This window comes from Pan paniscus, chromosome 19 (genome assembly GCF_029289425.2).
Source record: "Pan paniscus chromosome 19, NHGRI_mPanPan1-v2.0_pri, whole genome shotgun sequence".
NCBI classification, from domain to species: domain Eukaryota; kingdom Metazoa; phylum Chordata; class Mammalia; order Primates; family Hominidae; genus Pan; species Pan paniscus.
In genome coordinates this window covers 64,467,368-64,483,152 of record NC_073268.2, presented here as the reverse complement: position 1 = coordinate 64,483,152, position 15,785 = coordinate 64,467,368, and the positions used below count along the sequence as shown (strand labels likewise).

Here is a 15,785-nt window from a genome sequence, read left to right as displayed (position 1 = left end):
ACTAGACTTTGAGGTTATTTCAAAATTTTTGCTATGAAAAGGAATACTGCAGTAAACATCTTTGAACATAAACCTTTGTGCACGTGTACACAAATTTCTGTAGGATAGATTCCTACATATGGAATCCTGGGGCAAAGAGTATGTGCATTTTTTATTTTGATAGTCTCGCTAATTGTATTTTCTGACGGCATTTCTCTCTCCCAAACCACATACTCTTCATATGATGTGACTTTGACATTGCTCTCATCAAGAGGTAGGACCTGGGTCCCCTCCCCTTGAACCTGATAAGCCCTTTGTGACTACCTCACCAACAGAATATGGCAGAAGTGACACTCTGTGACTTGCGACTCTGGGTCATAAAGATTACACACCCTTCCACCTTGCTCCTTCAGGATAGTCACCATGTGAGTAGTTCAACTGCTAGAAGGCTGCCATGCTGCAAGGAAGCCCAATTAGTCCAAATGGAGAGACCACATGGAAGGACCCTGAGATCATGAGAAGACAGAGAAAAGAGATGCCCAGCCAGCCCCACTGGGTTCCAGCTTCACCACTATACTGACTATATTACAACTGCATGAAAATCTTCAGCCAGAGCCAGGCAGCAGAGCCCTTTTCAAATTCCTAACCCACAGAATTGTGAAGTGTAGCAAAACAATTGTTTTACATTGCCAAATTTGGGGTGATCTTTTACCTTTTTTGAGACAGGGTCTTACTCTGTCGCCCAGGCTGGAGTGCAGTGGCATGGTCACGGCTCACTGTAGCCTCCACCTTCTGAGCTCAAGTGATCCCCCCACGTCAGCCTCCTGAGAAGATGGGACCACATGTGCATGCCACCATACTTGGATAATTTTTAAATTTTGTGTAGAGATGAGGTCTCCCTGTGTTCCCAGGGCTGGTCTCAAACTCCTGGGCTCAAGCAATCCTCCCTCCTCGACCTCCCAAAGTTCTGTGATTACAGGCATGAGCCACTGCACCCAGCCTGATTTTTTAAACACAGCAATAGATAACCAGAATGGGTAGGTTCTGCCAAATTGCAAACAACAATTCTCAGTAGTAATATAAGAACAAGAAGGCAAATCCTTTTCTGGGCATTTCTAGTGAACTAGTAATGCTTCACGTGGTTTTAAATTTTCAAGTAGAAAAAGCATTTAAAACAATATGCATATATCATAGTAACTTCGGAAAGTAAAGAAGATGAGAAAAGAAAGGCCAGGTGCAGTGGCTCACGCCTGTAATCCCAGCACTTTGGGAGGCTGAGGTGGGAGGATCTCTTGGGCCCAGGAGTTTGAGACCAGCCTAGGCTCCATAGGGAGACCTCATCTCTACAAAAAAATAAGAATAAAATTACCTAGGTGTGGTGGCACACACCTGTGGTCCCAGGTACTCAGGAGGCTAAGGTGGGAGGATCACTTGAGCTCAGGAGGTAGAGGTTACAGTGAGCCATGATTGTGCCACTGCACTCCAGCTTGGGTGAGAGAACAAGACCCAGTCTGAAAAGAAAAGAAAAAAAAAAAGCTGTCACCTTCCCAAATTCCAAACTTTTCTCTTTCACGGTCACATATCCTATTATTTTACAAGCAATCTTTGATTAATACTATAGATGTCCTAAAGAGTCAAAGTGAATATGAGATGGGCTCCAGTTCCAGGGCAAGAGGTTTCTGGGGCCCAGATTGGGGCAGGAGAGCTCACCCTCTTGAAACAAAGCTAACAAGAACACTCTGGATGGGACACGCTAGTCGCTTAGAGCCTTCCCACTGGGGATCCCTCCTTTCCTGGGCACACTGTGTAAGGGCCCACTGGGGGCCTGGCTCAGGCAGGTCCCGGGCAAATGCACATTGCCCCTGCCACCACAGTGCTTCTAACAAGAGCCATGCCCGGCACCATTACTGGCGCTAGGCACTTGCTATCCACTTTGTATGCATTATATACATTACACATTGAGCAGCTCAATACACGTTTACTCAACAAATGAAACAGAAGGTCCTCACTCCTGACGTGGTTGGGAAAGCAGAAATAACACTGATATCCTCTGTGTCCTGCATCTCTGTTGTGGCTTTTGATTTAACACATGTTGCCTGAGCACCTGCCAGGCACTGTTCTAGGCACTGGGGCTGCAACAATGAACCAAACAGACAGAAAGCTCTGCCCTCACCAAATTGACATCCTAGTGTGTGTTTGTTGGGGGTGCTGGAGGGGGGCTTCAGTGTGTGAAGACAGACAAAAACCCAGGTCAGTAACTAATGTAGTGGACTAGAAGGCGGTAAGTGCTAGAAAGAAAATCCAGCTCCTCTTCCCCTATTGCTTATCATACGGGGTGGCTGAAAGGCACACACCCCCTTTCCCTCGAGTCCTAGGGGTACCAGGGAGGGAGTGCTGATATGGTCCATAAACCAGACATCCTAGAGTGGGATTTGGAAACATTGCGGGTAAGACTAGGGTGCCTTCCTACACGCCATCAGGAAACTGCCATCCTTAAACGTTAATAAGATGTAGGCTTAGAAATAACACATTACGAAAGTTGGTTGGAATGAAGGGTGACGTAATGACAACTGGAAACACAGAGGGGTGTTATTATGGAGTGGAGAAAAAGGAGATTGGAGAGGAAGAAGTTGGCAGTGGGTGCCAGCACTTTCCAGAACAGGGGTGTCCCAGCCAGCGCACTGGAGCCTGCTTGGTCTGTGAGGACATGGGGTCCTTTCTGCAGTGAGAAGCAGTGAGCCACCTCCTGGACAGCAGCTCTTCCTCAGATGGCCCTTCTGGACTATTCTATGCCCAGATGAGAAGTGTGCTTCTGAAACTGATGACGCTTGCCTGTATTAGCGGTCGTTTTACTTCAGCGCCATGCTGGCTGAGAGCTGCAAAGTGTTGGCCACCAGCTGGTGGCTGAAATCAAGAGGAAGCCAGGTCACGGTGGTGGAAGTAGGATGAAATAGTAGACACGCGATGTCACCAAGAGTGTAGAAGAATTCGGGTAAATGCATTTCCAGTAAGGTGGGATCACTAGTGCCACTTCTGGTGCTCTGGGTGGAGAGCCACTCTGTCATCCTGGAGGCTACTTTGGCCCCCAACTCATCTCCACATTCCTCTGGCCTCCAAGGTGACATGGACTATATATAACCAAGGGCCACGGTGGGGAGGGCAGAAGAAATATGACTGTTTAAGGGCAGTGGGAGAAAAGAAAAATAAGGGGCTGACGAGAGAGCGACCAGACGTGGGCCTTTTGCTTTCAGCCAAGTCTTTTCCCAAGTAACCACAACATTTGTCATAGTTATTCAGTGTGGCTCTGAAGCCTGTCCCCTTTGTCGGGGCAGAAAAAATGGGCTCTCCTGTGTTCAAAAGGTCATCTCTACTTTCAAGTGGTCAACATTCCGCAGTCTGAAGCTCCCTGGCCCACTAGCTTCCAGTACTGTGTGTCACTTCCCACGTATGCGGCAAAATGACAGAGTGTGTGAAAGGGTGAACGCGTGTGTGAGTTCAGGGTTTCCCTCTTTGGAAGCTGTATGGCATAAGAGCTGAAACACCATGGGCTGCGAGGGCAGACTGCACGTGTTCAGACCATGGCACTGTCATTTGAGTAAGGGATCCAATCCTCTATGCCGAAAAGTGGGAGAATAATAACCCTCCACTCTCAGAGCCATCATGGAGACAAAAAGAGAGAAAATGCTGAGTGCCAAGCATACTACCCGGCTCATGGTACCTTCTCAACTGAGATTAGCTACTAGTCTCACCTGCTGGAAATTGTTCTTGCTACCAACGTGGCATTCCCGATCTCCAATCTTTGGATAGAAAGCGCTATGACCCTTCCCCATGTGTGATGGCCTTCAGTGCTCAATGCTGCCCATATCCCCCGTGTTGTGTGACACCACAGCACGAGCGAGACCTCTGAGCTGAACGCAGCAGCCTCCTGCCATCGGGCGCGACTACTCTCAGTGCAACCAAACATGGCTGCCAGGCTTTTCTTGAAAACCTTCTCTACCTCACTCTACAGACTCTATCATGAAAACAGACTTTGAGATTTATGCACTCAAAAAATCCTCCAACAGCCTGTATACCTATATGTATAAAAATGCTTAAATTCACCAGGCACAGTGGCTCATGCCTGTAATCCCAGCACTTTGGGAGCCAGAGGCAGGTGGATCATCTGAGGTCAGGAGTTCAAGACCAGCATGGCCAACATGGTGAAATCCCATCTCTACTAAAAATACAAAAGAATTAGCTGGGCGTGGTGGTGGGTGCCTGTAATCTCAGCTGCTCAGGAGGCTGAGGCAGGAGAATCACTTGAACCCGGGAGGCAGAGGTTGCAGTGAGACTGAGATCGTGCCATTGCACTCCAGCCTGGGGAACAAGAGTGAAACTCTGCCTAAAAAGAAAAAAAAGAAAAAAAAAAAAAGCTTAAATTAAGAGCATTTCAATGAAAGGCCATTCAGATTTGTTCTCACGGAAGGGATATGCATCTTCTACCCAGACCCTCCCATATGCTCTCCTCTCTAGGCCTTGGAACCCTAATTTAAGGATATTGCTGCAGTGAGATGCTTAATGGCAGAACTAGGGCGCAACCAACCCAGCACACTGGTCAACTGCTAACCTTTCACTAGGAGCAGCACGAGAGCCTCAGAGTTGTGAGCCCTGTGGGCACCATGAAGATTGGTGGAGTAAGAACAAAAAAAAAAAAAAAAAGAGAGAGAGAGACTTCAAAGTTGTTCTACACTGGATCGTGGAAAAGGAGCCTCTTACCAAAAGTGGCATCGGGGCTTAGAGTTTGATCTAGGAAATACACAAGAGCAAAGGGGCAGTCAGGCTGCAGAGCTCTGACCCCGAGCACACGGTATGCAAACAGGAGTATTCACACTCTGCAGTGCAAGAGCCTGTCCTTCATCTTGGGGGATGAGGCCGCAGTGATGTCCCCCCGATTCAGTACTATCCCCAAACAATTCACCACCCTAAAGACGTCCTCCTGTGAACAGCAGATTATCTGAGGATCCCTAAAAGTGGTCCTTCACATAGGGAGGCTGCCATTTTCGGAGTTGGCTGTTAGTGTGGCAGCAAACAGTTGGCGTTCCTAAGTAAAAACTCAGAGCCAGAACTGGTGCTCTTCAACCCCGACTCAGCTCTGAGACACAGACCTGCAGGCAATGTGGGCAGATTCAACAATGCCACTACTGAGCCTACTGAAAACAAGTGGACAAGATCCCAAGCCATCAATTCTAGAACATGGTTGGCGTAAAAGCTGTTGTGCATGGATTCTATCAGCAAGAAGGATCAGTAGAAGTATTTGAGGCCAGGCCGGGCGCGGTGGCTCACGCCTGTAATCCCAGCACTTTGGGAGGCTGAGGCGGGCGGATCATGAAGTCAGCAGATCGAGACCATCCTGGCTAAAACGGTGAAACCCCGTCTCTACTAAAAATACAAAAAATTAGCTGGGCATGGTGGCGGGCGCCTGTAGTCCCAGCTACTCGGGAGGCTGAGGCAGGAGAATGGCGTGAACCCGGGAGGCAGAGCTTGCAGTGAGCCGAGATTGCGCCACTGCACTCCAGCCTGGGCGATAGAGCAAGACTCCGTCTCAAAAAAAAAAGAAGTATTTGAGGCCCAAGGAGTCACTGTGGCAGAGTGGAAAGACTGGGAAATGATTGCATCTGGAGCGTCACTTCTGAGGATAAGGTGATTGGGGTACACGTCCTTCTCCTCTCCCTTTCCCTTAAGACGCTCCAGCGTAAGGGCTTAAACAGACCCTCAAGACACCGTCCTGGAAAGAGGCAGATTGATGGCCACAGCTGAGTGTCAGAGGTTACATATTAGCATATTCAAGCCCATACCAGGGACGTGTGTATCACATGCCATGCAAAGAACACAAAATATCTGCCCTTCCAATGTCTGCTGCTAGTGCAAATAATAAAAGGTGTTTGAGGATAATATTAAAATGATGTCATCACCTTCTGCTTATCCACTCTTCTGGAAAAAAGTAAGATAGACAACCCAAAAGGTCAGATTTGGCTTTGCAATATTGGCTGGCTTATATTAAACATGGTCTGTCAGAGATTTCAGAAGTCATTTCAAAGCAACATTAAAAAGTTGAATTATGACACATTCCTAACGAAACGATCCAGTTTTCCCACCTTGGCCTCCCACTCCGAGCATGCCACACTCTCTCACACCTCTGTGCCTTGGCAGGGATCGTTCACACTGCTTTGGGGCCCTCTGCCAGCTTCTCTGCACCCAGCACACCAGCACTAGCTTTAGGCCTCAGCTTGAAAACACCCGCTCCTCAGGGACACCTCCTCCCCCATGCCCAGGGTAATCCTAGGATTGCTTTTCTATGCTGCTTCTGTATACTAAACACATGCGGTACAGAAATTAACATGTTATTTGGTTAAACTAACAATTAATTGGATTCATGATTTACCTTCCCCGATGGCCCATAAATTCTTTGGGGTTAAATAACAGGCCATGTGTTTCCAATGTCTGTGTCTCCTCTCGTGCCTAGCACAGAGCTCACATAATACATATGCAACATATATTTATGTTTTTGTTGATTGGATAGCAGCTCATAGCTTAGACTCAAATATCTTAATACCTGGAATATGAGCAGTCAGCAGTAGGAATTTCAAAGGACTTTCTTTTTTCTTTTCTTTTTGAGATGGAGTCTCGCTCTGTCGCCAAGGCTGGAGTGCAGTGGCGCGATCTCAGCTCACTGCAAGCACCGCCGTCTCCTGGGTTCATGCCATTCTCCTCCCTCAGCCTCCCGAGTAGCTGGGACTACAGGTGCCCACCACCATGCCCGGCTAATTTTTTTTTTTTGTATTTTTTAGTAGAGACAGGGTCTCACCATGTTAGCCAGGATGGTCTGATCTCCTGACCTTGTGATCTGCCCACCTCAGCCTCCCAAAGTGCTGGGATTACAGGCGTGAGCCACCGTGCCCAGTCTCTTTCTTACTTGATGGTAGTTAACGTGGGAATATTCCAGCAGCTAGAACAGTACTTGGCACATAGTAAGTGCTCAGTAAATATGTGTTAAAGAAATGAATGAATGAGTGAAGAAATGAACGAATGAAAGCATACAAATTATCAATAGAATAGGTAATCAAGGAGTAGTGGTTTTAAAGAACTGTAAAGCATTCAAGTAAAGTAAGTCCAGTTGGTATTGCTAAATTCAAAATCAATATATTCTCCATTAGTGATATGAATTTAAAATTCTAGGAGAATATGTTCTGTATTTACTTTGCAATTAAATGAACAGAGTTGTATTGTAGTGAAATGATGGGATTTTACCAGATGCTCATGGGTTCCTATCACAGATGATTTTAGACTCACAATTTCAGACAACTGGGCCCATTTTGTTTTGAATCAAACCGCCTCAGTTCATGTTTCATTCATTCCTTGTAACTTTTTGTCACCCTCTATTGGGAGACATTCTCAAGACATTACCAAAAATCACCTAACGACAGAAATGTTTGTGTTTACAGCATGGCAACTCACAGTGTGACCTGGGACCAGGAGCACAGATCACTGAAGAGACTGTTAGAAATGCAACTTCAGGCTGGGCGTGGTGGCTCATGCCTGTAATCCCAAAACTTTGGGAGGCCGAAGCGGGCGGATCACTTGAGGTCATGAGTTTGAGACCAGCCTGGCCAACATGGTGAAACTTCGTCTCTACTAAAAATACAAAAATTAGCTGGGCGTGATGGCATGTGCCTGTAATCCCAATTACTCAGGTGGCTGAAGGATGAGAATCGCTTGAACCCAGGAAGCGGACGTTGCAGTGAGCCGAGATGCGCCTTTGCACTCTAGCCTGGGTGACAGAGTGAGACCCTGTCTCAAAAAAGAAAGAAATGCGGCCGGGCGTGGTGGCTCACGCCTGTAATCCCAGCACTTTGGGAGGCCGAGGTGGGTGGATCACGAAGTCAAGAGATCGAGACCATCCTGGCCAACAGGGTGAAACCCCATCTGTACTAAAAATACAAAAGTTAGCTGGGCGTGGTAGCACGCACCTGTAGTCCCAGCTACTCAGGAGGCTGAGGCAGGAGAATCACTTGAACTGGGGAGGCAGAGGTTGCAGTGAGCCAAGATTGTGCCACTGCACTCCAGCCTGGCTATAGAGCAAGACTCCATCTCAAAAAAAAAAAAAAAAGAAAGAAAGAAAGAAATTCAACGTCAAGGGTCCTACCTAGAAACCTGTTTTAACAAGCCCTCCATGTGACTCCTCTGGTGCTGAAGAAATTCTTCACACCATACAATAAAATATCATCTGTTACCATGATAGAAGAAACCGTGGCTTTCTCTGGCTACTATAAGTACGGATAATGGGCCAGGGCTCCCTAGCTGGAAGGAAAGTCACTGTCCTGGGGGCAAAGCAGGTACCCAGTGACTGTCCCTGCTGATGATGCACCCCGAGAAGTGGAGCAGGCTGGGATGTGTTTGACACAAAGCCCTCTTGCTGTCCTAATCCACACCCACGCCAATATCCCTCAGCCTCATTTCCTCTTGACAAAGACGGTTCTGTTCTGAGGGGGTGTGCGGGACCAACAGCAGCAGCTGGGGTGGCCAAATGACCGCTCTTGCTTAGAATAGAGAGGGATTCAAAGAATGATCTCTGCCAGATTGCCGGGCTTTGCTGTGTCACATCAGGCTGACACAGATGGCCTTGGCCACTAAGGACGCTGCCTTCTTCCTCACAGAAGCCCGAGGAAATGCCCTGAGAAGGAACAAGGACCAGATAACTACCCGGCAGGGAGTGGCTGGTAGGATTTCAGCTTGAAATGTGATCTCTGGATGCCCATGAGCCAGTGTGGCATTTATTTCCGCCGCATCAGGGGTCCCAACCTTGGATAACATTTATATTTCTAGAGCACCTGAAGAACAAAGATTCCAGATTGTAAGGTGCAAAATAAGTCACAAGGGGGTGCCTTCTCACTCACACACAGCTAGCCACAGCTGTCTGCCATCCCAGAGCGTACCCCGAAGCTAGCGTGCCAGCGAGCTAGTTTTAAAGCACAGACAACCTCTCCATTGCTGGCTTTCTTCAAACACCGTGGGTGAGGAAATGAGACAGAGAATGTCTAATGATTAGTTCCTTATGGTCCTTACATTCTTGAAGTATATTCTTTACGCCCGCTGGAACACTTCTGCATTCTTGATAGCATGATTGCAATATAAGTTCTTTCCCTTCTGAGCACTGTCTTTTATTGACACACTAAAATATCCTAGGAGCAGGATGGGTCTTCCCACCTTCCTCACGCCCCTCTTTCCCCACTGCCACACTCTCCGCGCCATTCCTTGTTCTCTTTCTAAGAACGCAATAAACATTTCAGCACAATCTTTTCAATCCACATTATTTATAATATTCCGAACATCCATCGAGCCTGGCTAGAATGCGAAGCAATAAATCAAACTTAACAACAACAAAGAAGGAAGGGGGAAAACCGCCCTTTGGCGAGGCGAAAGCCTGAGACGTTTCATTCCCCGAAGGGTTTAGTTATGTTAGGAAAAGTGAGATGGGGATGAGACCCGAGGTTTAGAATGACATAGAGGCAGGAACTGGAATCTATAGGCATAATCATAACTTTGTATAAACCTCAAACAAACTTACCTCTCTGGGGTGTCATGAGGATAAATGAGATATGTGGGAAGCACTCCGAGTGCCTCGAACGAGAGCAACTGGAGCCCAATTCTCCTTTTTGGGTCCAAAAGGTCATCTTTCTTGGAAGGGAGAGGGCTAAGAGCTCCCCCAACTCCCTGAGCGCCAGTCTTTGCTAATTAACATCCCCTCTGCAGGTTTAACTAAGATGGGGGTGAGCCTGGAAGCAGGGCCTCGAGGTAGGGCTGCTAGGTCCTGGACCCAGTCTCCACCCCCAGCAGGGACCCCTCTCCCCACTGCCAGCGAGGACCATGCCAGGCCACACACAGCCAGGGGTGTCCCTGCAGAATGATTCAGCTCCTGCCGGGGGTGGGAAGCAGAGCTCGTCCCACATCCTTTCCTCATGGCGCTACGCAGGTTAACACTGTCTGACTTTGTCTTCGCAAAGAAAGAATCTAGCTCCACAGTTTGCTGATGATTTCAAAATTTATCTAAATGAATGTGGAGGCCAGTACAGGCTATTGGCTAATTGCAGAATTGGCTTGAGGCCTTTCTGCCTTGGCGATTTCCCACGCATTCCCGTCTCACATTGGAAATCCAAGCTGTTTGGGAGTGGGCGTGTGTTTGCGTGGCAGGCCTCAATGCAGCGGCTCTGTTGCTGTCTAGTCTAACATGCTCTGCCGTCTGCTCTCAGCGGTCCCTTCTGACAGTTTCCTGGATATAAAGGAGTGCTTCTTTTCCAGTCTTGTTGAATGGTACTGAATATGAGATTAGAATAACTGAATCACAATCCACATTTTAGTCATTACAGTCTCATGTTAGCTCTGGGGAAATGACCATAACCGGTACTTACTCATGAGAATTTTCTACCAAAAAGTCAGACAAGAAAGTCATTTTCTTATGAAAAGTGTCAAATGTGCCACCTACTCTGGCTTTGCCATCCCTCCCCTCTGCATGGTAACCTCACTTGGTCTTCTTAAGGTACAGATAATGCCTTCCCGCCCAGATCTGTTACCTGCTTGCTGGCTTGGGTGGAGGTTAGATCTCAACCACTGTTCTGGAAAGGATTTGATCATCAGCTTGGCTTTGTTCATAACTTCCTGCAGTAAAAAAAAGTCTTCAAAAAACCCAAATTCACGAGTGATATAGACATTTGTTTAAACAAAGTCTTCAGGCCGGGCGCGGTGGCTCCCAGCACTTTGGGAGGCTGTAATCCCAGCACTTTGGGAGGCCAAGGCGGGCAGATCACAAGGTCAGGAGATTGAGACCATCCTGGCTAACACGGTGAGACCCTGTCTCTACTAAAAATACAAAAAATTAACCGGGCGTGTTGGTGGGCACCTGTAGTCCCAGCTACTTGGGAGGCTAAGGCAGGAGAATGGTGTGAACCCCGGAGGCAGAGCTTGCAGTAAGCCGAGATCGCGCCACTGCACTCCAGCCTGGGCAACAGTGTGAGACTCTGTCTCAAAAATAATAATAATAATAATAATAATAATAATAATAATAATAAACAAAGTCTTCAAAAATACAACAATTTCTTTTTTTTTTTTTTTTTTTGAGACGGAGTCTCGCTCTGTCACCAGGCTGGAGTGCAGTGGCGTGATCTCAGCTCACTGCAACCTCCACCTCCCAGGTTCAAGCAATTCTCCTGCTTCAGCCTCCCAAGTAGCTGGGACTACAGGCATGCACCACCATGCCTGGCTAATTTTTGTATTTTTAGTAGAGATGGGGTTTCACCATGTTGGCCAAGCTGGTCTCAGACTCCTGACCTCAAGTAATCCGCCCGCCTTGGCCTCCCAAAGTGCAGGGATTACAGGCATGAGCCACCGCGCCTGGCCCAACAATTTCTTTATGATGTCTCTAAGTCACAGAAACCAACAAAATCATCATTACTTGACTGTTCAAGTTAAGGGTCTCTTTACAACTTCCACTTCTTTTGCTTCTGATGACGCAACCATCCTCTTGAGCTCCGGCCTCCCAGGGCTGAGTGGTTCACCCAGACCTCTGGGGTCCCTTCCTTGGTATATTTCCACTTTCACTCCAAGCGTCCATGGGAACTTCTTTCCTTTGTCTATTACCTCCTAGGTGGAGCTCTTCTGTCTTCCTATTTTCCCCCATCGTCTCTAAGTAAAGGGCTGGCTTCACGGACGCAGGGAGACATCGCTGCTCTCTGTCTCTCCTTTAGTGCCTTCTCCCTGGTCAATGGAGTTCCACTGTTCCCACCCTTACCTATTTACATACACTAGCAACTTCTCTTTACTTAGAGGTATAAGTCTGCTGGAGAGCAGACTGTCTGGCTACTGAACTTCCCATCTGTGTGATCATGAGCCAGCCATTTAACCCGTCTGGACCTCACCTATAAGATGGGGATAACAGGTTGGGCGCGGTGGCTCATGCCTGTGATCCCAGCACTTTGAGAGGCCAAGGTGGGTGGCTCATGAGGTCAAGAGTTTGAGATCAGCCTGACCAACATGGAGAAACCCCGTCTCTAGTAAAAATACAAAAATTAGCCAGGCATGGTGGCTCATGCCTGTAATCCCAGCTACTCGGGAGGCTGAGGCAGGAGAATCATTTGAACCCAGGAAGCAGAGGATGTAGTGAGCCAAGATCGTGCCACTGCACTCCAGCCTGGTCAACAGAGTGAGACTCTGCCTCAAAAAAATAAAAAAAAGAAAAAAAAAAGGGCGGGGGATAACAGTAGTATATATAATGTGCTGCAATAATGTCAATGACACAGTAAATGCTCAATAAACACTCACTTATCTTATTATTAAGGCTTTTCCAGTCATGCTTCATGGTGTGCCTACAGCCCCTTCAAATGGGATCTTTTTAGATCAGAGCTCTGGCTGAGGTGTGAGTCAAGGTGGCTGCGGTTTCTATCTACCCCCTGATCCCACCCATCAAGCCATAGGGCCCTGGGCATGCAGGGCAAGTTCAGCCGATCCACAGGCTGGCCAGCAGTCCCTGAGTGATTTTGGTCCAGTACATGCAACTGAGCTGGATAAGGATTATTTTCTCTGAAGTTGGACTAGGAAATAAGGAGTCATGCAGGCTTACCAAGTCTGCCTTGGTTCCTAACAAAGGGAACATGTTTCTTTAAAGTAACCCCACCTTTTCTTGTGGAAATGTGAGTGATTCTGTTTCATTTTTTCCCCAACCAAAAGATGTCCCAAAGAACAAAAGTTTAATTAATATATATCCCAGGCTACAGATGTATGTGCTTTAAACGAGGGACAGATTTTGACTCAAGGAATACATTTCTAATTGTAAAATTTTGGGTCATCAGCAAGATGACTGAAAGGATCTCCATCACTTCCGAAATTAGAACTTTTAGGCCACTGTTGAGATATCTAAGACATCAACAAAATTAGTTTTTTGTCAGCTTTTCTTGTTTTTGTTTGTTTGTTTATTTGTGTTTCTTTTTGGTTGTTGTTTTTGAGATGGAGTCTCGCTCTGTTACCCAGGCTGGAGTGCAGTGGCGCGATCTCAGCTCACTGCAACCTCTACCTCCTGGATTCAAGCCATTCTCCTGCCTCAGCCTCCTGAGTAGCTGGGATTACAGGTGCCCACCACCACGCCCGGCTAATTTTTTTGTGTTTTTAGTAGAGACGGGGTTTCACTATGTTGGGCAGGCTGGTCTCGAACTCCTGATCTTGTGATCCGCCTGCCTCGGCCTCCCAAAGTGCTGGGATTACAGGTGTGAGCCACTGCACTCAGCCACCTTTTCTTTTTTTAAAGAGACGAGATCTTGCTATGTTGCCCAGGCTGGAGTGCAGTGGCTATTCACAAGTGTGATCATAACACACTACAACCTTGAACTCTTGGGCTCAAACGATCCTCCTGCCTCAGCCTCTGGAGTAGCTGGGACTACAGGCGCGTACCACTGTGCCTAGCCAGAATCACCTTTTAACATCCATGGCTATTTCAAATCTAGAGTTTACAGCGTCAGTAGGTTTAATGCAGATGAACATCTTCATGACTTAAAAATGAGTAAGGAACACATCCTTTTCTGGTTAACTTCCTTGTCACTCTGGAGAATGTCCCTACCGCTGTTTCTCAAATGAGAGGACCTGAAGTTCTCTGGAGCACAGGGTGTGGATGGAGGTATAAGAGAAGGGATAGCTGGAAATGATAGTGGGTGAAGGTTAGTGAGGGCAGGGTCTCAGTGAGTGAAGGCAGGGTCTCAATGAGTGAAGGCAGGGTCTCAATGGCTCATGAAGGCATCTAGGCTGAATACACAGAAGCCAGTCAGCCTCCAACTGCTTCTACCCAACTCTGTACCAGGTACCATGTTAGGTTCTGGGAATACAACAAGGGTCAAGATAGACATGATACCTGTGCCTGAGGAATTGACAGGCTAATGGGGGAGTCAGACATTCAAACAACCACACAATAAAATGATTACAAATCATAGAGAAGCATTAAGAAGGAAATAAACAAGATGTTATGACAACAGTTACTTTAATGAGGTGGTCAGATATGGCCTTCTGATGAGGTGATCTGTTGAGATCTAAAAGTAAATAAAGCTGGGTGAAGACCATGCCAGCCAAAGCCAGGCAGAGTGGGAAGCACAGAGCAGCTAGGGATTCATGGAATGGAAAGAAACCCACTGTGGTTAGAACTGGCCAGTGAGGAGAGAAATCAAGGTAAATTTGGTGAGAGTGTCAGGGCTAAGTCCTGCAGGGCCCTAGAAGCCATGGTAAGGAGTTGGATTTTATCGTAAGTACAAGGGAAGCAAGTGAAGGGTTTAAGCAGGGAGCGGCAATATCTCCTTTAGGTTAGACAGTCATTTATGTCACAGTGTGGAGACTGGACAGAGGGTATGGTGTCCAGGTACAAGTAAAGCCAACGAGACCTCTTTGAGAGAACTATCCCAGCATCTGGGTAAGAGGGTGACATGAAATGGGGTGGTGGCAGTGGAGATAGAGGGATTGAAACATACTTTAGGGCCGGATGCAGTGGCTTACGCCTGTAATCCCAGCACTTTGGGAAGCCGAGGCAGGTGGATCACCTGAGGTCGCGAGTTTGAAACCAGCCTGACCAACATAGAGAAAACCCCGTCTCTACTAAAAATACAAAATTATCCGGGCACGGTGGCACATGCCTGTTAATCCCAGCTACTCGGGAGGCTGAGACAGGAGAATCGCTTGAACCTGGGAGGCGGAGGTTGCGATGAGCTCAGATCACGCCATTTCACTCCTGCCTGGGCAACAAGAGTGAAATTCCATCTCAGAAAAAAAAAAAAATAGAAACATACTTTAGAATGCCACAGCTTCTTTTTGGATAAGCAAGGGGGGCTATAGTGAGAGGAGAGGAGGAAACAAAATTTCTACCTTGAATAACTGGGTCAATGGCATGCTATTTATTGAGATAGAAAACTAGGGGTAGGTGGCGTTCTGGATATGCTGCAGAGGGATTTAAGCTGACATATCAAAAAGTTCTTGGATATGCAGTATAATGGAGCTCAGAAGAGAGATCTTGGGCAGTGGCAGTGATGGTGACAGGTTGAGAGCCCAAAGAAGAGAGGAGAGAGGAAAGATCACGGGGAGGCGGAGAGCAGGGGAGGGAGATCGGGCAGGGTGGGTGCAGGGGGTACCGCGAGTATGGGGGCTTCTAAGACTTGGGCCCAGAGCTGCTAAAGGGGCACTGGAAGGGAGGACTCTGGCTCTGTCACTATCTGATGAGGACAGCAGCAGAGTGACTACAGCAAGCATTTACAGAGAGTCTATTGTACATCAAGCACTGTACTCTTGATCTTCCATACCCCTCTCTAATCCCCATCATCACACTGTAAACTGGTGTTACTATTATTGTCATTATTATTCTGTGTGTGCGTTTTTTGTTTTTTGTTTTTTTTTTTTTTTTGAGATGGGGTTTCACTCTTGTTGCCCAGGCTGGAGTTCAATGGCACAATCTCGGCTCATTGCAACCTCTCGGGTTCAAGCAATTTTCCTGCCTCAGCCTCCCAAGTATTTGGGATTACAGGCACCCGCCACCACGCCTGGCTAATTTTGTATTTTTAGTAGAGACAGGGTTTCACCATGTTGGCCAGGCTGGTCTCGAACTCCTGACCTCAGGTGATCCACCCACCTCGAATTCCTTACCTCAGGTGATCCACCCACCTTAGCCTCCCAGTGTTGGGATTATAGGCGTGAGCCACTACAGCTGGCCATCATCATTATTATTAATGAATCTGATGCTCAGAAGCATTAAG

The 15,785-nt window shown here is 47.4% G+C and overlaps 1 protein-coding gene across 4 annotated transcripts in view; it reads right to left on the bottom strand.

Annotated features, from left to right (window-relative positions):
• Positions 1-15,785, bottom strand: part of STX8 (syntaxin 8) — a 327,440-nt gene that overhangs the window by 14,274 nt on the left and 297,381 nt on the right. The window contains exon 8 of one of the 4 annotated variants that reach the window (XM_057300232.2): positions 10,587-10,671. The exons of the other annotated variants lie outside the window; for them this stretch is intronic. Within the exon in view, the coding sequence (XP_057156215.1) occupies positions 10,610-10,671 (62 nt within the window). The 3' untranslated portion in view covers positions 10,587-10,609. The remainder of the gene's footprint in view (positions 1-10,586; positions 10,672-15,785) is intronic. 4 annotated transcript variants of the gene reach the window in all.